Raw genomic sequence first — 23,110 nt, 5'->3', positions numbered from 1 at the left:
GAGGCAAACCCAGTTTTGGGGTAACAGTAGCTGCCGTGGCCCTTAAGTGTGGTCAGCGTGTGTGTGCCTAGAGTTCATCCGACCAGCACAGCCCCAGTCATGACTCCTTGGTGTTTTGCTCATCTGAGTCATTCAACAGATACTTCCGGTGTGTCAGTCACCCAACCAGGCTCTGTGCTGCCTGTGGGGCAGAATCAGAAGACGTGGTCCGTGTCTTCATGGAGCTCCTATCGAGTTAGGAAAAAGGACTTCAGAATAAATATGGATTTGATTAGAACTACCCTATGTGCCATGAGTAGAAAGTATAGGGTCCCACGAGAGCTGGTAAAGGTAGGGTGTCTGTAGTTTGTCATCCAAACCAGGACACTTTGGGAATGTAAGAGAGCACTGTTAATAATAAGTTCAGGCAGAAGGCGCAGCCCAGGCTGCCTCAGGAAACCAGGATACCCAGTCACCCGTGGAGACCTAATCTAGTCCAACACGAGCCCTCTCTGGCCAGCTTGCTCCCAGTTTTGGAGCAGCCCTCACCCGCAGCTATAGACGGCACAGCCTAGACACCACAACAGCACATTTCTCCAAACCTGGACCAAATCACGCTTTTTCAGGAAGCCATGTCACTGCCTCCATGCTGGCACCAGCAAGCTGGAAATAAGCCCCTGGGTGTGGTTAACACAGTGGCTAATAACTCAGGCCTTGGGACTTCCCAGGTGGTCCAGTGGTTAAGACTCCATGCTTCCACTGCAGGGAGCACGGGTTCGATCCCTGGTTGGGGAACTAAGATCCTGCGTGCTACAAGGCACAGTCAAAAACTGAAAAATACTAATAAATGCCTGCCCCCCCCCCAAAAAAAAAGGAACAACTTAAACCTTGAAGACATGGGTCCCTCATTTCTCAGCACTGGGAACGCTTGGGGGCTCCAGACAGCTGAGCCTGAGCATCAGACCTTTAAAGATCCCCCACCTCCCAGGTGATACTGATGTAGCAAAATTTGGAAATCTGCTGGTTTGAATCCACATACTGTCACTCGTTAGCTGTGTAGCCTTGCCTTGGCCTCAGCTTCCTTATCTGTAAAATGGGGCAATAGGTGTGTTGTAGGTATTGAGTTAAAATGTGTGAAGTGCTTAGAACAGGGCTTGGCCTTTAGGGAGTATGCTATGATATCCATTGTTATTACAATAATTATTCTAATTAATACTAAATCAAACACTTTAAGAGCCTTCCAAATGTTCCAAAAGTCACAAGGTCCCTAAGGATGTTTTTGAAAATGATTTGTAAATGATTCCAAAAACGTTTTGGAATGGGAGGGTGTTTGCCTTCTATCTTTGTAATCAAAGTTCTAACCTGTTGAGAAAGTCCTGATTTAAAGGCGGCAGCCCCAAGGGTAGAGCCCACGATAAAAAAATTTTTTTAATTAAAATCTTTCGCTGTGGGTCACCCCTCCACATTTTTCAGTTACTTTCTGTGCTGGGAGTACGTGCAACCATGAATGATGTCGATTTGCAGAAAGCTAGGAAGTATAGTATGGATGTGAGAATTGGACTGTGAAGAAAGCTGATCACCGAAGAATTGATGCTTTTGAACTGTGGTGTTGGAGAAGACTCTTGAGAGTCCCTTGGACTGCAAGGAGATCCAACCAGTCCGTTCTCAAGGAGATCAATCCTGGGTGTTCATTGGAAGGACTTATGCTAAAGCTGAAGCTCCAATACTTTGGCCACCTCATGCGACGAGTTGACTCACTGGAAAAGAGTCTGATGCTAGGAGGGATTGGGGGTGGGAGGAGATGGGGACGACAGAGAGTGAGATGGCTGGATGGCATCACCAACTTGATGGACATGAGTTTGAGTGAACTCCGGGAGCTGGTGATGGACAGGGAAGCCTGGCGTGCTGTGATTCATGGGGTAGCAAAGAGTAGGACACGACTGAGCAACTGAACTGAAGTGAACTGAACTGAGGAAGTATAGACTGGGGAAAATGTTTCTGCTATGTGAAAAGTCACAAAATGAAATGTTTTGTTACATAGCGTTTATATAAAATTGAAAGATTCATTTTTGTAAAACCTTACAAATAAGTATATCCATTTATAATAAATATTTATAATATATACTGAAAGGCTATACAAAGAAATATTAAGAGCAGTTACATGTGCAATAGAATTAAAAGTGTTTACCTTCAAAATAATGTTTCAGAATAATGTTATTTTAAAATGTAATAAGCAAATATAATTTTAAATATATGTTTGTCAGAAAGAAAAGGCAGAAAGGAAATACATAAAATGGAAACGGTAGTTACCCTGGACTGTGAACTGATGGGTAATTTTTATTTTTTTTCTTCATTCTTTTTGACATTTTCCAATTTCCTCCAACAAATATTTATTACTTTAATTTTTGAAATTTAAGGAAAGTTGTCAAATACTATGTGATACTGTTTAAAATGTCAAATAATACTTCCGGGATTATAATGCAAGGAGGGTGGTGGTCCGTGCCCTTGGAGCAGATGGCCCAAATGTCTTGCGGTCTCTTCTGACACTCGGTCAGCGTTTCCATGCAGCATGATTACAGTCTCTGTCTTTACTCTTTAAAAATCAGCCTACGGTCTGATCCACTGACGTCTCCTGTGAAGAACAAGACATCCCATCCTGACCTTGCCTTCCCATCCCAAGTGTAAGGTTTTCATTTGGAAAAAACAACTTAAACTATTCAAAAAAAAGAAATCCACTTTTGAGGCTCAGGCACATATGCTGTGTTTTCCATGAAGACTTTTTAATCACCCTAGATGAAATTTATTCTTATAGCAGCTTGTTAATAAAAAACAGCCTTTATTGAGTGCTTATTGTGTGCCTGGCACTAGTTGATTTGACACTTAAAAAACATCTCTTGTTTATTTTCAGTCATTAAGTCATATCCAGGGCTTCCCTGGTGGCTCAGTAGTAAAGAATCTGCCTGCCAATGCAGGAAACGCTGGTTGGATCCCTGCGTCAGGAAGATCCCCTGTAGAAGGAAGTAACAACACACTCCAGTATTCTTGTCTGGGAAATCCCTTGGACAGAGGAGTCTGGCAGGCTACCGTCCATGGGGTTGCAAAAGAGTCGGACACAACCGAGTGACTAAACAACAACTACAAGTCATGTCAGACTCTTTTGAGACCCCATGGACTGTAGCCTGCCAGGCTCCTCTGTCCATGGGATTTCCCAGGCTAAAATACTGGAATGAGTTGCTATTTCCTTCTCCAGGGGACCTTCCTGACCCAGGGATCGAACCTGTGTCTTCTTCATTGACAGGCGGATTCTTTACCACTGAGCCACCAGGGAACCCCATAATAGCCCTACAAAACAGATTACTTTCCCTATTTTACACATGAAACTGGGGCTGGGGTACATTCAGCACCTCTCCCAGGACCTCAGGGCACAGAAACACCAGTGAGGATTTGAACTTTGGTCTGTGTGACTTCCAGGGGCCTGAAGAGGTTCTCATGCCTCCCAAGTCCTGGTCTAAGACACGCTGGTTGGACTCTGACCCAGCCCAGGCCAGCAGGGAGATCTTGAGGACAAGATTAACTGTCTCGGTCTCAAGTTTCTTACTGGTAAAATGGATCTAAAACAGGAGCCTTAACGGGGGTTATTAGGAGGATTAAAGGAGTTAATTCTCATGAAAAGGACTTGGCTCTCCACAAACACTCACTCTCAGGGTTGCAGTATTTTAGTTACTGGAACAGTCTCTAATCCCCTCTATTAAAGGCAGAGGCAATGGCTGGGTTAGCCTTGGCTCCCCCAGGACCTCATGCTCGCTGAGAACCTGAGCGTCATTGGTGAGATGTGCATATTACACAAAATAACAAGTGGGGAATTTAAAAAGAGACAGTGGTTATATTATTCGTACTTTCATAAAAAGTAGAATCTTATTGTAGGCAATACTATTAAAATAAAAGGTTACAAAATTCTGTTTGTGTCTTTTTGATTGGCTAACATTTTTTTCCCCAAGATTGACTCTATCATAACAGCTTTCCTTTTTTCCCTTTTTTTTCTTTGGAACACTATTTCTGCCCTGGCCATAGACCACATCTCAGTGATTCTACCTCTGGGTCTTGAGAGAGAAAGAAGAGGCTCACATAAATGAACTTGTGACCTGGGAAAGACACTGGCTTTCGTCCCTTCTCACAAGAATGGTGGATCGTAGTGTCTGGCCCAGGGAAGACTTGGACCTCATGGCCTGTGTTGCAAGCCAGGCCCAACTGGGTCTGAGGCACATTTCCTTCCAACTTCATCACTCCTCATCTTGCTCTCAATTCTAGGGTCCCCAGACAGCTCTTCACCCCCTCCACAGACAGCATCCAGAGTGGGAAGGAAAGGTCTGGAAGTGACGGATCCACTTCTGTTCCCTTTCTTGTGTGTTTCCTTAGGAGCTGGCTCTTCAAAGCTGAGGGTAGACAAAAATTCTCAATTCTGAAAGAAATGTGGGTAGTGGGTGAGCTTTATTTACTAACACACATCTTTTACCATATACCCACACTACTCAGGGATCACTCCCTTTTTTAAAAAAATGTTTATTTACTCATTTTTGGCTATGCTGGGTCTTTGTTGCTGTGCAGGCTTTTCTGTAGTTGCGGCAAGCGGGTACTACTCTCTAGTTGGGGTGTGCAGGCTTCTCACTGCGATCATTTTTCTTATTTCAGAGCACAGGCTCTAGGCAGGCTGACTCAGTTGTTGCGGCTCCCAGGCTCCAGAGCACAGGCTCAATATTTGTGGTGCAAGAACTTAGTTGCCCCTCGGCATGTCAGATCTTCCCGGATCAGGAATCGAACCCGTATCTCCTACACTGGAAGGCGGATTCCTTACCACTGAGCCACCAGGGAGACCTTAAAAAAATGGAATAACATTTGTTTCTGCAGTGGCTTAGAGGTTAAAGTGTCTGCCTGGAATGCGGGAGACCCGGGTTTGATCCCTGGGTCGGGAAGATCCCCTGGAGAAGGAAATGGCAACTCACTCCAGTACTCTTGCCTGGAGAATCCCATGGAGGGAGAAGCCTGGTAGGCTACAGTCCACAGGGTCCCAAAGAGTTGGACACGACTGAGCGACTTCACTCACTCTGCGTCTCAAAACCTTACTTGCTCAATCTTGAAATGAAGTGAAGTTGCTCAGTCGTGTCCGACTCTTTGCGACCCTGTGGACTGTGACCTACCGGGCTCCTCCATCCATGGGATTCTCCAGGCAAGAATACTGGAATGGGTTGCCATTTCCTTCTCCAGGGGATCTTCCCGACCCAGGGATTGAACCCGGGTCTCCTGCATTGGAGGCAGATGCTTAAACCTCTGAGCCACCAGGGAAAACTTACCTGTAAAAAAAATTAGTACATAAAATAGAAAGATGTGCAACAGGAGGTGAAAATTGCATCCACAAACACCGCCGTATCTTTAGATGGGGTGGGCAGAAAGGGAGGCAGGTTCATTCGGGTTCTTGCAGCCTGTGCCTCTGACTGTGGGTGAGGTAACTTCCCTTTCTCTCTTCTCACTTTGCTGTCAACAAAACATCTGACCTGCAGAGGGGAGTGGCTTGGATTCTGCTAAAAACAGAGTAATGATGCTCAGACAAAAAACAAAGTACTTCATATCTATTTTGGTTTCTTTTAAGCTAAGCACAGATTTCTCTGGAAAGGACAGGAGCTGGCCCGTCTCCCTGCATGGAAAACAATAACTCAGCGAAGCACCCGGTTTTCTCAAGTTGCTTGACCTCCAGGCTTGCTTCTGATTCTTGATGACAAAACACATTCAGTGCCCTTGATTGATTTAGCAGAGGAACTGCAATATTGGAGGATGGAACACAGGCTATCCTGCTGCAAATGGAGTACCTCGGCTGTGATGGTCTTGTGTTTGGAGAGAAGATGAGCCAACCGCTGAGCTTGGAGGCTGTGAAAACCCAGCCTCCTTGGTTCTTCCTGGGCAATGTGCTGTGTTCCCAAGGCATCTATTCAGACCCTCTCCCTGCCTTGGTTGTTCTCCCAAATTTGCCCCTAGATTTACCCCTGACCTGTGTTGTATTTGACCCACACACTCAGGTTTTATTTACATTTGTTCTTTGCTCATTGTGCAGTTTCTTTGGCTTCTGGTTGCCAAATTATCTGAGATTTAGGGTTTTAAGGGGTCTTCTGCTCCACCTTCATATTATAAGACAAGATCCTCCGTTTCTGGGCTTCCCAGGTGGTGCTAGTGGTAAAGAACCCACCTGCCAATGCTGGAGACATAAGAGACATGAATTCTATCCCTGGATCGGAAAGATACCTTGAAGGGGGAAATGGCAACCTACTCTAGTATTCTTGCCTGACGAATCCATGGACAGAAGAGGAGTCTGGTGGGCTACAGTCTATAGGGTCGCCAAGAGTCGGACACAACTGAAGCAACTTGGCACATAGCACTCCCCTTTCTGTACCTGAAGGTCAAAGGTTATTGTTTGTTTCACATCAGTGGTGGTGGTGGTTTAGTCGCTACGTTTCTCATCAGAGCTAGTCCTAAAAGCCCTTTCTCTCTCCCAGTTCCACATTGCAGCTTGATGTTCACTCCCAGTGGGATATCATTAACACCCTCTCCCCTTCCACAGCTGGAATCAAATCAGGTTTCACACATTTTTTGAGATTTGTAGAAATTGTTTTCATGATTAAAGTATCTTATTTAGAGGCTTTGTGGCAAGCAGGTGATGTCCTTGGTTGTGAGGAATTGGAGACATTGGGAACCAGAACTGCAGGCCCAAGCGGCCGCGCTGATCACATACTGTGGTAATGAGATCACCCAGGTGAGAAACGTTAGCCCTTGAAATTCCAGCCTGTCATTAGTCATCGACGTTCCCTGCCTTCCAGAAACCTAGAGTCAAGCTTCCAAATGCTTATTTGGGACTCGAATAGATTCTTTCATGACAACATTGGGCAGAGGTTTCTTTTAAATGTCATGATGCTGTGAAATGATTCAAGCCCCTTCTTGAACCTTCAGGTTGGGAGTTGGGCTTTCACCAACCCCTTTCTGGTTTTTACATGAATAACAGAATTTTGATGCTGAAGTGTCCTTGGAGGTTCACCTTTAAGTTTCTCTTGCCTGGGACTTCCCTGGTGGTCCAGTGATTAAGACTCTGTGTTTCCAAAGCAAGGGGCGTGGGTTCGATCCCTCGTAGGGGAACTAAAATCCTGCAAGCTGTGAGACCAAAAAATAAAAGTTTTCTTGTCTCAGATGTGAAGACTGTGGACAGAGGAGGGCAGAGACTGGAAATTCTGTAGGAATTGGTGGTGGGCTGGGGACAGAATGTGTGTATCAAATCCTCAGTCCAGTACATGGACCCCAAATGTCTCTAGGATCTGGGGTCACATTTGGAAAACACTAGAGGGTGTTTTGTTATGTAGTTCGGGGGAGAGGGTGAGTCTTGTTCTGACGTATTAAATGAAAGATTGGATAATTGTTTCATTTATTTGGGGTTTCCCAGGTGGCACTAGTAGTAAAAAACCTGCCTGCCAACGCAGGAGACGTAAGAAACGCGGGTTCGATCCTGTGGAAGATCCCCTGGAGGAGGGCATGACAACCCACCCCAATTCAGTACGAACAGTTATTGAGGGTCCACCACTGGGCTGGAATGGAATCACTAGAGGAGGCTATTGCCTGATATCCTTAGCGAGAATATTGTCCAGCGTCCCCACATCTGACTGATTTTAAATTATTGTCAGGGTTATCTGATTTAAAAAATAGAGATTCTGAATCTCTGTCCTCCCTCTCCCCATGATTCAGTACATCTGAGCTGGGACTCAGGCAAATTAATTTTAAAATCATTTCCCAGGTAATGCTGACAACCTGCCATGTTTGGGTTCCACAGGCTCCATTACCACTTTCACTTAGAATGTCAGACAAGCTGAGTGGATTTCCCCAGGTGACATACTTCATAGGTCAGGAAGCTGATTCCCACACAGATTAAGCGGCTTTCCCATGTGACAGGCTTCCCTGATAGCTCAGTTGGTAAAGAATCCGCCTGCAATGCAGGAGACCTCATCGATTCCTGAGTCTGGAAGATCTGCTGGAGAAGGGATAGGCTACCCACTCCAGTATTCTTGGGCTTCCCTTGTGGCTCAGCTTGTAAAGAGTCCCGCAATGCAGGAGACCTGGGTTCAGTCCCTGGGTTGGGAAGATCCCCTGGAGAAACGGAAAGGATACCCACTCCAATATTCTGGCCTGGAGAATTCCATGGACTGTAGTCCATGGGGTCGCAAAGAGTCAGACATGACTGAGTGACTTTCACTGATGCCCACGTCACAGGGCTAGTAGTGAATGAATGGGCTTAATGCTGCCACTCTCCTGTAGCTGAGGCTTCCTGAAAGAGTGCCTGGGGACCTTGGCCTTCACTGTTGTATGCTGCAGGGTGACAGGGAGTTACACTGCCCTCAGGTGAGAGTGGGATCTTCTCAGGACCCTGCAGTCCTGAAGCCTCCGCTGATGACAGTGGGGGACATTTTGCCAACATTGAGAGCAAGGAAAAAGGAAGATATTAACCTCCATCTGTGTTCTGGTGAATTTGCCTTGAGTTTTCATGGGAGAATGGGGATCATGAGGATGTAATAACTGAACAAATGTTTAGAATGGTAACGATTTAATCCAAGAATTTTAATTAAATGCCTGCTATGTGTTAGGTGAGAATGATTTCGGATTGCACTATTTACTCAGATGTTGAAAGGAACACAAATGCCATTTGGATTTTGGTTAAATCAGTTATCTTAAAAAATTATTATTATTATTTTATATGGACCATTTTTAAAGTCTTTATTGAATTTGTTACAATATTGTTTCTGTTGTTTATATTCTGGTATTTTGGCCATTTGGCATGTGGTTCTTAGCTCTCTAGCCATGGACTGAACTTGCACCCCCTCCACTGGAAGGCAAAATTTTAACCACTGGACCGCCAGGGAAATACCTGCCCTCAGGATTTTGATATGGACTTCTACATCGTGTCAAAGCCCTAGGAAACCACACTGAGAAAGAGGGTTTCTTTGAGAGCCCAGCCTGACCCTTTTAGATTAACAAAGCACACAGGGCTGCTGGATTTCCCTCTAGCTATATATGGAGAAGAAAATGGCAATCCACTCCAGTACTCTTGCCTGGAGAATCCCACGGACGGAGGAGCCTGGTAGGCTACAATCCACAGGGTCGCAAAGAGTCGGACACGACTGAGAGACTTCACACACACACACACACACACACACACACACATATATGCACCCATCACTGCTGGCATTGTATGGGACACTCACTGTATAACAGACTCCTGCTGCTGCTGCTGCTAAGTCACTTCAGTCGTGTCCGACTCTGTGTGACCCCATAGACGGAAGCCCACCAGGCTCCCCTGTCCCTGGGATTCTCCAGGCAAGAACACAGGAACGGGCTGCCATTTCCTTCTCCAATGTGTGAAAGTGAAAAGTGAAAGTGAAGTCGCTCAGTCGTGTCCGACCCTCAGCGACCCCACGGACTGCAGCCTACCAGACTCCTCCATCCATGGGATTTTCTAGGCAAGAGTACTGGAGTGGCTTGCCATTGCCTTCTCCTACACAGGTTAATTTTACTCTTCAAGGTGGATATTATATTAACCCAGATTATAGTTGAAGAAAGTGAGGCTGAACTAGTTAAGGAATGGACCAAGGTTGTCACAGGCAGGGAAAGTGATGCAGTTGAGATGCAGACACACGTGGGCCTTACCTCAAAGCCTAAATCAGAAGGGAAGGCCAGTCTCCCAGCCCATCTCCTTGCACCCCCTCCCCCCTACTTTATCTAATGGTTACATGTGTGTCTCACTAGGCACTATGTTTATTGAAGACAGGCACTGCATGCTGCTTGGGGTTTATATTCCCTCTGCATGGGACACATTCTCACACACTGTAAACAGGCAATGTTTACAGAATAGAGCAATAAAATAGTGCAGGAGGCGATCCAAGCATAGAGATCTATAGCTTTTAGTTGTTTGTAAGTAAAGCCACATTCAAATAAGAATAAACCGCTCAGAAAATAAATGGATTAAACAAAAACTTACAATTGTCAAAATTAATTTTTTCGCTGTGTTCCTTAAAAAGAATCTGATTGATACTGTATTGATACTGTAGAGTATTGTACTGTATTGATACTGTATTGTACGTCCCTTCCCAACCGCGCGTCCGATACTATCTTCCTTTGTAATATTATCAATGATTCTTTCGGAAGCTTTTGCTTTTTAAAAATCTGGAAAAAACAAGGGGTTTTTTCCTTTAATTTAATTTCCTTTAATTTCAGAAAGATGTAGGTCTACCTGTAATAATAAAGATTTTTTCAAAATTAATTAAATTAACACGGTTTCATTTATAGGATTGACTTTGATGTGACGCATCTATTAAACGAAAAGCTATAAACTAGCAAGCTGAATTGTGGTAACGATGGTAACAGGGGGCGGAGACTTCTCTCGCTGCCTCTTGGGAAGCGCGGCCGGAACGCTCTGAGGAAGTTTGGCCTGTTACCACGCTGTAGATCGCGCTGCATGCTGGGTCTTGGCAATATGGCGTCCTCCATGATGTGCTGATGAGAGGAGTTTCACTGTAGCTTGAAACCAGAGGGCAAAACTCCCCAAACCCAATAAGCCCACATTACCCGTCTTTTCCGCGGCTCTGTGTCGCCTGTCTCTCAAGACTCGTTCTCAGACAGGCGAGAGCCATAGGGCTGGAGGCCAGGACCGGCCAGGCCGCGCGGACCCAGGGCTGAGGAGCCGGCTGCGGGCGAGCACGATGGGCCGGTCCTGGCTCTGGTTGCAGCAGCTCCGGCGAGTGCGCGACCCGCAAGGCTGAGAGTGGCTGCAGGAGACCCAAGGCGCTCTGAACCTCATCCCCTCGGCCGAAGACCTCAGCCCAGTCGGCGAACCGGCACCAAGAGCGGGCGGCCTGCCTGTCCTCGGATCGGCTGAGACGTTGGGAGGCCGAGCGCAGGGTCATCGTGAGGCCTGGAGTCTCGCACGCCTTTGACAGCTCCGCTCGCAGCCCCTCTGGGAACTGACGGCTTCAGAAGCAGCCGGTGGCCTGGGATCTGGGTGTGTGTGTGCCTGTGCGGAGCCTTCTGGTTCGCTCATTTCCCACCCTTCTTCCCACCCCCTCCGACTTCCCGCGCAGAGTTAGAGAGAAGAATCTCAGACTTTTTGCCTGAGGGAGGGTCTCCACACCCTCTCCATTCATTTCTTTTTCTACTTCCCCCTTTTCTGTTTCTTATTTCACCCATTCTGGTACACACTAGTCTTCAAGGCTGGAGGTTCTCGAGCGTTTGCTGCCCAGGACTCCCCCACCCCCTCCCCCGCTCATGGAGTCCGAGATGCTGCAGTCGCCTCTCTTGGGACTCGGGGAGGAAGATGAAGCTGACCTTACAGACTGGAACCTGCCTTTGGCTTTTATGAAAAAGAGGCACTGTGAGAAAATCGAAGGCTCCAAATCCTTAGCTCAGAGCTGGAGGATGAAGGATCGGGTAAGTGGATAGCGCCTGCGCCCCTTGGACCTGGGTAGTTTTTCAAGAAAGTTCAGAGCCAGACGTATGTCCTTGGTAGAGCGGCGATATTCTTTCCCAGATACATGTTGCTGGTCAACTAAAAAGCATAAATCATTTCAGACTCCAGTTTTGATTGTAAATGGAAAAGGCTGTTTTGGTTATAGTTATTCACTGGATAGTGTTAATTAGATTCAAAGGAAGTTCTAATTTAGACAATGAAAGTTACACAAGTTAGAAAATACAGCGTTGCAAGTATTTGCGTGCTTTTTTTGATATACTTAGTACTGTTAACACTTAGAGGAAAGACAATTTGGGATGTAGTATTTGTCCCCACGTGGTAGGTCTACTTTTCGTGGCTAGATTACTTTTTTTTTTTTGGTCCAAGCTAGATGGAATGCAGAAATCTAATATAGTATGCTAGGAAACAAGATTATTGGGAAATGTTCAGCTAGTAACAAATTAATGCAAAGTTATTTTAAAGTTACAATGAACTTTACCAAAGCCTTCTAAGCAGTTTGTCTTGAATCTAGGCTTTGCTCCTTTTATGTCATGTCCTGTTACTATTACTTGGAGGCAGAATTTCTCTTAACAGTAGAGTATGAGGGGTTGGAACTTGGGTCTAGTAGTGGTTCCTTATGGTGTTGGAATGTGGATAGTGACCCAGGCTGCTAGTAGGATAGGAAGTCAGTTTTATTCAAACACCATCTATTTCCTGGTCTCCATGCGACTGTGTCACCCATACGTATTTATAATTTGTCTTTTTGTGTTTTCTGCCTCAAGACTGTCTTTACTTATTTGAACTTTTTAGCCTAAGAAGGGTAGTTGATATTATCATGTAGTGTGCTTGCTCTGGGCTTATGAATATGTTTATATAAGATGGTTGTTTTCAGTATATGATGTTGAACATATATACGATTACCCTTATGGTAATTTTAGTTATTCAGTCACTAGTAACTAGTGCTTCAGTTGTTATTTGGCGCACCTTCAAAAGGTTTGAAGAAGGAAGTGGCACTCCATTATTCTTGCCTGGAAAATCCCGTGGACAGAGGAGCCTGGTGGGCGACAGCCCATGAGGTTGCAAAGAGTCAGACAGGATTGAGCTACTGAGTATGCCCAAAAGGTCAGGAAAATCTGTTTCATCCAAAAGTAGTTTAGGAAGTAACAGAGATGGTCATTGGAAAAGATTGTATAAAGTCTGTCTTATTCAGCTTTAGTACTAGTTACATGGTTTAAAGCTTTTGTGGTTGCTGTCTATATATGAAAAGATTTATTCTAAAAAGTAGCTGTAATCTTTTTTCATTCTAATTGAAAGCTTTTTTTTTTCTTTTAAAATGTAGTTTTCTTTGTTACTCTAAACCCATGCTTAAACTGTTCAAAACTGATGAATGGATTTATTTTTGACCTTTTATTTAAAACAACTTGTGAATGATCAACATTCTCTGACAGGGAGTTGATAGCTCCTCATAGGTTATTAAGAGGAAGAAAAGTTTTGGGAGTCTGAGTAGTTACTGAGATTGTGACTTAGAGCTAGCCGAGAAAGTATCCAGTCTTTGCAAGTTGTTTAATAAAGAAAAAATATCAGCAGCTAACATTTTTAGTTGTTTCTGAGAACTTGGCATCTGGCCATCCTTATAGTCTCCTTTCCCTGGTTAGACCCTGAGGGGGCTTTTTCAGTACACTCTACTAGGACAAAGGGTGCAAATCTGAATGATGCTGAGAGTTGAAAGGTAGCATAAAAAAGCCAGGTAGAAGGAGAATAATGGCACAGATTCAGAGATAAATAGCAGCTGAGGTTTGACTTGTTTCTGACTTTCTGGAGGGTGGGATCAGTGGGGCTCCGAAGAGCACAGGGTGCAGCTCAAGGGGCAGCTGAGCCTGGCCAGGTCACCCTTTCTCTTTCTTTTCTTTGAGAAGCCAGAAAACTTTTTTTATTTTATGTGAAGATTTTCACTTTTAAAATATTGGAATGACTTCAAATATTATAAACCATGAAGCAGTGTATCTGTGGGGCTGGCTCTGGCCAAGGGGTACCTATATGTGACTTCAAGATTCTAGGACTGTTGAGCACATGGGTATCCAGGCCAGACTGTTTCCCTGTGCTGGGGTGGTCTCCAAGAGTCTGATGGTGCAGCATTGTAGTAAAGCAGCAGGCGTTGGTCCAGTTGTCCTGTATGCGGACCAATGTAGACCACTTCTGGTGCACCATCAATTGCCCTAAATGCAGACTCAGTTATTGCTTTTTCCTGTGATCTGCAGGCGAGTCCACATACTTTTATTGATATGTATTAGCAGTTTCTTGCTGGTGTCCTATTTAGTGGAGTTGTTAAGTGTTCCTAAAATGGACAGTTTTACCAAAGTTGAGTAACAACTCCAAGTTTTCTGCTGCTTGGCATTTGGCATCCTCACAGAATTACAGCGCACTCTTGTTTGGAATTACCGCCATCTTGGTGTTAAATCATTTTTGGTTTTTAGATGCCACTGTTGTTGCATTTTAATTACTAAGTTTCTGTTAGTTCAGTACTGTTATTATCAGATTATCAAGTTGGTTTTTTGGTTAGTTCTGTGTGTAGTAACTGTGGATATGCATCGATGGCATGTTTGATTTGTGATTTTCAAATAACTAGGCATATGAATTACAGCTCAAAAATAAATCATTCATGGACCTGTGGCTCAAACAGATTTGTGTAGAAGCCCCCCATTTGGGTTTTACTGTGATACTTCATCGTTATCACAGAGTTCATTTTCTAGAAAGTGGGCATGTGGATATAATTGGTCTCAGGTGAATCTTTACCTTGCATGTGTGGGATCGAATCTGGGAACATGAGAGCTACTGCTCTGAAAGAAAACCATCAGCGGACACACTGTACCTGCAAGTGTGCAGGAGATATAGCTGTAAAATGATGAAACCATTTCCCAAACCAGTCTTTAGACTTAGTCACCTTGCTTTGTAGCCAAACTTGAATAAACCATGGAGGAAGCTGAGTAGATTATATTAAACTGTTATACGGACAGTCAGATATTTAGGTTGTCTTTGGAGCAAGGCTAAGTTGTAATACTTCCAACTTTCTTACTCTCTCTTTCCTCACTTTGAATCCTCTCAATCTATTCCATTTAGACTCTCCTCCTGCCACTCAGACCGTCCTTCTATACGGTGATTATTTGTTGCTAAACCTAAATGTCACTTCTCTGTCCGTATCTTTTCAACTTCTTGGCAGCATTCCAGGGTGGACCACTCCCTCCTTCATAAAGCTTTTCCCTCACTTGCATCTATGTCTTCCTGAAACTCCAGGTTTTCCTCTGAGGTCACTAATTGGTCCTCCTCACACTCCTTTGCTGCTTGACAGCAGAGTGTGTAGTAGCTGGGTTCTTGATCTTGGAGATCTCTATTCTGTATGCCCCTTGCTAGCTGATCTCATCTAGTTTCATGGCTTTATGTGCTGTCTAAATGCCTTGACTCCTGTCTCAGGTACCTGGCTGCCTGCTTTGCCTTGGTTTTCTCCATCACAACACACTGCCGCCACCACCCATTCAGTTGTTTCAAGCTATACATCTGGAATTTATTTGTAATTATTTCCTCTTCCTCTCCTCTTTGTACAATCCGTTTCATCAGTAGGACCTGTCAGGTTTGCCTCCTGAGTGTATTGGACCACCTCATTTTGTCGCCACTGCTGTGAGCCCAGTCCAGGCAATTACCATGTTTCATCTGGACAGCTAGAATCATGTCCTGACTGGTCTCCTTGTGTCTTCTCTTGCCCTACAATTTACTCTTAAAAAAATTTTTTTTTTCATTTATTTTCGGTTGCACTGGATCTTCATTGCTGTGTGCAGGACTGGTTGTGATGCGCTGGGGCTACTCTCTGTTGCAGCGCACAGGCTTCTCACTGTGATACTTTCTCTTGTTGCGGCACGCGGGCTCTAGGGCATTCAGGCTTCAGTATTGCGATGCAGCATGTGGACTCTTCCTGTACCAGGAATGGAACCGATGTCCCCTGCATTGGCAGGTGGATTCTTAACCACTGGACCACCAGGGAAGTTCAACAACTTTTTCTTCACATAGTAGTCAGAGGGATCTTGTTAAAGTGTAAATCAGATCCCGTCACTTCCTTTCTAGGCCTCTCCCTGGCTTCCTAGTGCTTGGAGTAGAACAGAGAAGCCACTCTGGTTCACAAAGCTTCATAATCTGGCCCCGCCTGCCTTTTCTGCTTCTTGAATGGAAAGGCCTGGCATGCTCTTCCATCTCACCTTTGCACACCTGGCTCCTTCTTGTGGTTTGTAGCCAGCGTCTGGGTCACTTTCTCAGAGACCTTCCCTGATCACACCATCTTAAGCAGCTCCCCAGTGGCTCATGATTTCTATTTATGTCTCTGATATTTTTCTTCATACTCCACCCCCAGAAATTAGCTTTCTACCATAAAGCAAAGACCTTGTCTCTGCTGTCATAAAGGATGGTGCTTGGCACACAGTTCAGTTCAGTTCAGTTCAGTTGCTCAGTCGTGTCCGACTCTTTGCGACCCCATGAATCACAGCACGCCAGGCCTCCCTGTCCATCACCAACTCCCGGAGTTCACTCAAACTCATGTCCATCGAGTCGGTGATGCCATCCAGCCATCTCATTTTGTGTCATCCCCGTCTCCTCCCGCCCCCAATCCCTCCCAGCATCAGAGTCTTTTCCAGTGAGTCAGCTCGTCGCATGAGGTGGGCAAAGTATTGGAGTTTCAGTTTTAGCATCAGTTCTTCCAATGAACACCCAGGATTGATCTCCTTTAGAATGGACTGGTTGGATCTCCTTGCAGTCCAAGGGACTCTCAAGAGTCTTCTCCGGCACCACAGTAGTGTTTCGGTAAAAATGTACTGATAAGGGGCTTCCCTGGTGGCTCAGCGGTGAAGACTCTGCCTGCCAATGAAGGAGATTCGGGTTCGATTCCTGATCTGAAAAGATCCCACATGCCATGGAGCCACAAGCCTGAACGCCACAACTATGGAGCCTGGGCTCTGGAGCACACAAGTGGCAGCTACTGGGCCCACATGCCGTAGAGCCCATGCTCCAAAACAAGAGATGCCATTGCAGTGAGAAACCCACCCACTGCAACTGGAGAGTAGCCCCTACTTGCCGTAACTAGAGAAAAGCCCAAGCAGCAATGAAGGCCCAAAACAGCCAAAATAAATGAATAAATAAAAAAAATAAAATTATTTTTTAAAAGTACTGGTGAAAAAATGAATCACTCACAAAGGGCTTCCACATAAGACTCAATAGCAGGGATTGTTACTTCCATGTGATTGATGAGGAAACAGGCTTGATTAATAGGCTGGCCTGCAGGAACATCGTTTCAGAGCTCCAACAGAGGAAGTGAAATCTGATAAACAAAGCCCAGGTAAAAAGAAACAACCAAAACTGTATCACAATGCCTCCACTCCACTGGAAGACTCCTGCTCAGAGACCAGGAGTCGGAAACAAAAGCATGTAGGAAAGATGAGGGGGCTGGTGGCGTGGGGACACAGACACTGCACTAGCCAGCAGAGTGGTAACGGATGACGATGCTGATGATACAGCCTAGCTGTTCTCACGGTCTGATCGCCTGGGTTCCTGAAGCGACACTGTTATCATTGTTGGCTTATTGGTCTTTTCCTCATGTTGACAGGGACATTGATGGTGCAGAGGTGATGGTGGGTGAAACTGCTGGTGCCTGAGCTCGAATCCAGACGTGGTGTCAGATTGTGCTGGTGGTTATTTTCTTCATCGCCTTGCACTCGCAGTAGAAAAAGCTTCCAGTTTCACTTCAGAATGCCGTTCATAAAGCATTAAAATGATTAGTTTTCTTAAGTCTTGGCTCTTTAGCACACACCTCTTTGATCCTAGGCGTGGTTGTCAGAGGAAGAGCATCTGCAGTTGCCGGCGCCGCCAGCCACGGCTCTTCCTGGGACACAGGCTGTACCTGGAGGAGGCTGGCAGGCTCGCCTTGCCCAGTCAGGCTTGGGTTCTGGCAGATAGTTTCTCAAAGATAAACTGAGTTAGCTTCACTTTAAGGAAAGCAACTGACAGAATTTGTTGCCAGTGGTAAGATTTGAGCTCTCAAGTGAAAATTAGAGTTTCAGAACACCTGTATCTGCCACTGTGCGGTTCCCAGCTTCCCAGTACGTGAAGATGTTTCTGATGAGATGATGGGGTGTTAATGAATACAGTTTGCTTTTGTATTGTAGAATGAAATGTGTTTCACACTCCGAACATCTGCATAATTCAGTGAACCAATATTTTCAAGTGACCAATTCATGATATTATAAAATCATCCATGGGTAAAAGATCAAAAGTTGGGCCAATGGATTTTAACATAATAGAGTGTGAAAAGTCATGGCTGTGATTTTGTATAGATTACATTTTCTATTTTCTGTTCAGATAGATTGCAGTAGACCTTTAAGAAACTACCAAATACTGAGTTTTGACATAATATCAAAGAATATGTCCAATTATTTGGCTATTCTGATACTGCTGCCCTTTCCAACTGTTTCTTTTTTAGTCCATATTTTTCTCACATACTTCAAGCAAAACAACACATCACAACAGATTGAGTGCAGCATGTGAGAGGTCAGCTGTGTTCTATTAAGGCAGACATTAAGGAGCTGTGCAGAAAACAATGTCACTTGTCTAACAATTTTTTTTAATATAGTTATTTTTCATATAAATATTCATTGAAAATGTAATAAGTATAATTTTTAAGTCAATTAACAAGGAAATATGTTATTCTTTTTTTTTGGTTTGTTTTGTTTTAGCCTCTAAGATTGAAAATACTGTTAAATGTTACTCATATAAAAAGCTCTTTGAAAGTCTTAGTAATCTTTAAGAGTAGTTAGATGTCCTGTTCGGAGAAGGCAATGGCACCCCACTCCAGTACTCTTGCCTGGAAAATCCCATGGACAGAGGAGCCTGGAAGGCTGCAGTCCATGGGGTCGCTGAGGGTTGGACACGACTGAGTGACTTCACTTTCACTTTTCACTTTCACGCATTGGAGAAGGAAATGGCAACCCACTCCAGTGTTCTTGCCTGGAGAATTCCAGGGACGGGGGAGCCTGGTTGGCTGCCGCCTGTGGGCTCACACAAAGCTGGACACGACTGAAGTGATTTAGCAGCAGCAGCCACAGATGTCCTGTTATCAAATGTTTGAGACTTGTTAGTGTTGTTAAAAGAAAATGAGCATCAACCCTAGACTAGGAAGGTGTGAGGTATTAGGTGGTTGGCCCAAAATAGCAAGTTTGACCTGAAATCAGGTGACAGACTTGAAAGGGATCTGGTACACTCTTTCCATCCTCTGAGCTTGTGGAGAGGTGTTGAGACTGTGAAGGCATTTGTCTTACGTCTAGTCCTTTGGGCAGGGTTAGGGCCTCCTGTTGCCCCAGACTTCTAGTGTGCGTCCTGCAGGGAGACACACTGCCACCCACCCGGGATGGCTTTGTTCTGTGATGGGGGTAGAATGGATCCAGTGGGGCGAGGGGAGGTAGGCAGTAGAAGGTGGAAACCTTCACTTCAGCTCAGTGGAGGTTTACTACTCAGTGTGCCATACCATACCTTGGTGTCTGTCTGGTAGGACAGACAGATGTCAATACCAGATTATAATACATGGTGTATTTACAGGGGAGGAGGCCATGATTATCTCCAAAGCCTTGAGTGTATTTAAATAAGTAAATCATTTGCATTGAACTGCATTTTTGAAACAGTTATAAATCAGTTTATAAACTGCATTTATAAATCAGTCAGGTTGACCCAGCATTAAACTGTTGATGTATTTGGTGATAGGAGCTGCTTAAGGATTTAAGCAGGGGAATGTCAGACATAGATTTATGTTTTGAAAGGTCTTTTTGACTGTGGGTGGAGTGGAGGGTTTGGAGAGGGGTTACGCTGGAGATGGGATCACCAGCTGGGGAGGGGAGCAGGGTAATCCAGGTGAGAGCCCCCAGGGCTGGAGGAGGCAGTGGCAGGAGGGGTGGAGGACAGGGCAGGGCCCCTGCTGATGTCCGGAAGGTAGAATCAAGGGAGTCTGGTTCTGATGTGGGGGTAAAAGGGGGTGGGGTTTGTCAGTCACTCTCTCACTTTGCATTTGAAGTGTGTGAACTTTCTGTTGGCCTTTGTCATGTGAGACTCAGGAACTCCAAAGGGACATCTACATAGATATTTTTTCACCTGCTTTAAAAAATGTGCCGTTTTCCATTTTGAACAATGTGCTGTGCTGTGGAAGTTTCCTGAAATGGATGAGGACGTTTCTGCCTCATTATCACCTTGTGGAATTCTAAAGCTAGAGTTCTAACAAAATCCATGTGGCTTATATATAGAGGGTGTCCTCCAGGTGTCTGACTCTGTCTTCTTTTTGTTCAGAAGCCATTAAAGTGCTTTAAGCATCTACCATGCTTGTTTCCATGGAGCTCAAGGTAGATACTGTTTTCTTTTTGTAAGTCTAGTTAAATACATAGAAAAGGCCATTCCAGTAAATATATGGCATGATATGTTAATGCTTTAATCATGTTCTTGAACCTTAAACTTGGCCAGTACAATCAACTCTGCAGAGAAGGTTGTGCCTTTAGAACAGAGGGGGAGACAGGTGAGGAGAGACAGCCAGTGACAGGTGTGCTTTCCAGGTGGATCACTGCGACTAGCTTGTATTCTTTTTAATGTAATTTCACACAGAAAAGTCACAAGAATAGTGTAATGAATTCCTGTGTACCCTTACCCAGATTCACCAGTTTTTACATCTTGCCTCATTTACTCTTCTCTACTTATAACTGAGAATATGTAAATCTTTCCCCCAAATTATTCAAGAGTAAGTTGGGAAAGATAGAAGGTTGGAGGAGAAGTGGGCGACAGAGGATGAGATGGTTGGATGGCATCACCGATTCAATGGACATGAGTTTGAGCAAACTCTGGGAGATGGTGAAAGAGAGGGAAGCCTGGCGTGCTGCAGTCCATGGGGTTGCAGGGGGTTGGACACAACTTAGCAACTGAACAAGTTGGAGACGGTGCTCTTTTGTGCCTTACTGTGTGTATCTCCTAAGAACAAAGGACATCATCTTACGTAAACACAGGACAGTTGTAAAACTCAGAACATTTGTCATTGATATAATACTCTTATTAATCCAGTTCACATTAAAATGTTGTGGTTTGCTCCTTTATCAGCCATTTCTGCCCCTCCCGCATCCAGGTTCACTCATTGCTTTAGAAGTCTCATCTGTTTCAGTTCAGTTCAGTCACTCAGTCATGTCTGACTCTGTGGCCCCATGAACCGCAGCACGCCAGGCCTCCCTGTCCATCACCAACTCCTGGAATCCACCCAAATCTATGTCCATTGAGTCGGTGGTGCCATCCAACCATCTCATCTTCTGTCATCCCCTTCTCTTCCTGCCCTCAATCTTTCCCAGCATCAGAGTCTTTCCCAGTGAGTTAGCTCTTTGTATCAGGTAGCCAGAGTATTGGAGTTTCAGCTTCAACATCAGTCCTTCCAATGAACATCCAGGCCTGATCTCCTTTATCTCCTTGCTGTCCAAGGAACTCTCAAGAGTCTTCTCCAACACCACAGTTCAAAAGCATCAATTCTTCGGTGCTCAGCTTTCTTTATAGTCCAACTCTCACATCCATACATGACCACTGGAAAAACCATAGCCTTGACTAGACGGATCTTTGTTGACAAAGTAATGTCTCTGCTTTTTAATATGCTGTCTAGGTTGGTCATAACTTCCCTTCCAAGGAGTAAGCGTCTTTTAATTTCATGGCTGCAATCACCATCTGCAGTGATTTTGGAGCCCAGAAAAATAAAGTCAGCCACTGTTTCCACTGTTTCCTCATCTATTTGCCATGAAGTGATGGGACCAGATGCCATGATCTTAGTTTTCTGAATGTTGATTTTTAAGTCAACTTTTTCACTCTCCTCTTTCACTTTCAAGAGGCTCTTTAGTTCCTCTTCACTTTCTGCCATAAGGGTGGTGTCATCTGCATTTCTGAGGTTATTGATATTTCTCCTGGCAATCTTAATTCCAGCTTGTGCTTCCTCCAGCCCAGCATTTCTCATGATGTACTCTGCATATAAGTTAAATAAGCAGGGTGACAATATACAGCCTTGATGTACTCGTTTTCCTATTTGGAACCTGCCTGTTGTTCCATGTCCAGGTCTAACTGTTGCTTTCTGACCTGCATACAGGTTTCTCAAGAGGCAGGTCAGGTGGTCTGGTATTCCCATCTCTTTCAGAATTTTCCACAGTTTATTGTGATCCACACAGTCAAAGGCTTTGGCATAGTCAATAAAGCAGAAAGCCTCCTTTAATCTAAAGGAGTTTCGTAGGCTTCCTTAGAGTTCCTTGACCTTGACATTTTTTTATTGTTATAAATTATACATGATATGAAGTTCATCATTTAAACTATTTTTAAGGCTACAAAGTACATTGTTCAGCCATCACCAGCATCCATCTCCAGAACTTTCTCATCTGCCCAAACTGAAGCTCTCTCCCCATTAAACACTAACTCTCCCTCCTCCTCCCCCTCCCCCAGTGCCTGGTAACCACCATCCTACTTTCTGTCTCTGAATTTGGTGACCTTGACATTTTAAAAGAATATAGGCAGATATTGTGTGGAACATCCTGAGGTTTCCTATTCCATTGTGGAATGTCCTGATGTTTCCCAGTACTCAGATTCGTGTTACACATTTTGTGTGAGGATGCTGCTGAAGTCATGTGCTTTTTTGCGAGCGTTGTATCAGAAAGCACACCTTGTTGCTTGGTTCCAACCTTATTAATGTTATTCACTTGGCCCATCCCTGTCATTGCTTATTTTCTTACCAAGCAAGGCCTCTTCACATCGTTGTCAGTGGCCTTGGATGTACCAGGCTTGAACGTTCCTTAGCTTTTTTGTACAGTGAGATGTTCCAGGCTCATCGTGTATTTTCCCTGCCTCAGCCCTGGAATCAGCATTTTCTCCAATGATCCTCAGTTCCTTTTGGTGGAAAACAGAATTCAGATGCGATACCTGGCACCAAGTCTGGCATTGCTACTGATGTGCCATTGTTTGTGGGCCACCTCAGCAGAGATGTTGAGTGGAGGCATCCATGTCTGTGGATTTATTGCTTTCTTACTGCTGGCATCGTACCGTGATGTACAGAGGTAATTACCACTGGAGCCCATCCCCTCTGTCTCTCTTTTCAGGCTTGTTACTTCCTTCCCAGCAGTGAGAACCTAGCTCCTTCGTCCTCACTGAGTCATTTGTTGGCTGGAATGCACAGAGGGGAGTTTGCTAGCACATGGTGCTTGGGGAAGCACGCTTATTAACTAAGAGGTTAATATTCACTTACAGTATTGTTTGAGGTAGACTGTATGTACAGTGAAATGCACAAATCCTAACTACCAATGTATGCTATCCAAAAGCAACCTACAGGGCTTCTCAGTGTTTTGTGGGGAAATAACTGTTATTGTGAGCACTTTGTACCATTTACATACGTGGCACTGAGCCTGGGGTAGTGTGGGATCTGAGGAAACAGAAGATGTGGGTGTGGCCCCTTGAGGAATTTTATCTTATTAGAGAAAAAGGAATCCTTTTAAGTAAAAACACAGCACAGTAATTATGTATCTGCACTTGAGT

General features: G+C 44.7%; 1 protein-coding gene across 2 annotated transcripts in view; it reads left to right on the top strand.

Moving 5' to 3' along the window:
* The first annotated feature begins 10,512 nt into the window (after positions 1–10,512).
* RPTOR (regulatory associated protein of MTOR complex 1) overlaps positions 10,513–23,110 on the top strand; it is a 325,518-nt gene continuing 312,920 nt past the window's right edge. Inside the window, exon 1 of one of the 2 annotated variants that reach the window (XM_088829259.1) lies at positions 10,513–11,484. In XM_088829259.1, coding sequence (XP_088685385.1) covers positions 11,323–11,484 — 162 coding nt within the window. In that variant the 5' untranslated portion in view covers positions 10,513–11,322. The remainder of the gene's footprint in view (positions 11,485–23,110) is intronic. The other variant, XM_088829260.1, reaches the window with a different exon arrangement.

This window comes from Moschus berezovskii, chromosome 20 (assembly GCF_049115385.1).
Source record: "Moschus berezovskii isolate FMDL1 chromosome 20, NW_MosBer_1.0, whole genome shotgun sequence".
In the NCBI taxonomy this organism is placed as follows: domain Eukaryota; kingdom Metazoa; phylum Chordata; class Mammalia; order Artiodactyla; family Moschidae; genus Moschus; species Moschus berezovskii.
Note: the sequence above shows the minus strand (reverse complement) of the source record. Positions and strands in the feature narration are given on the sequence as shown.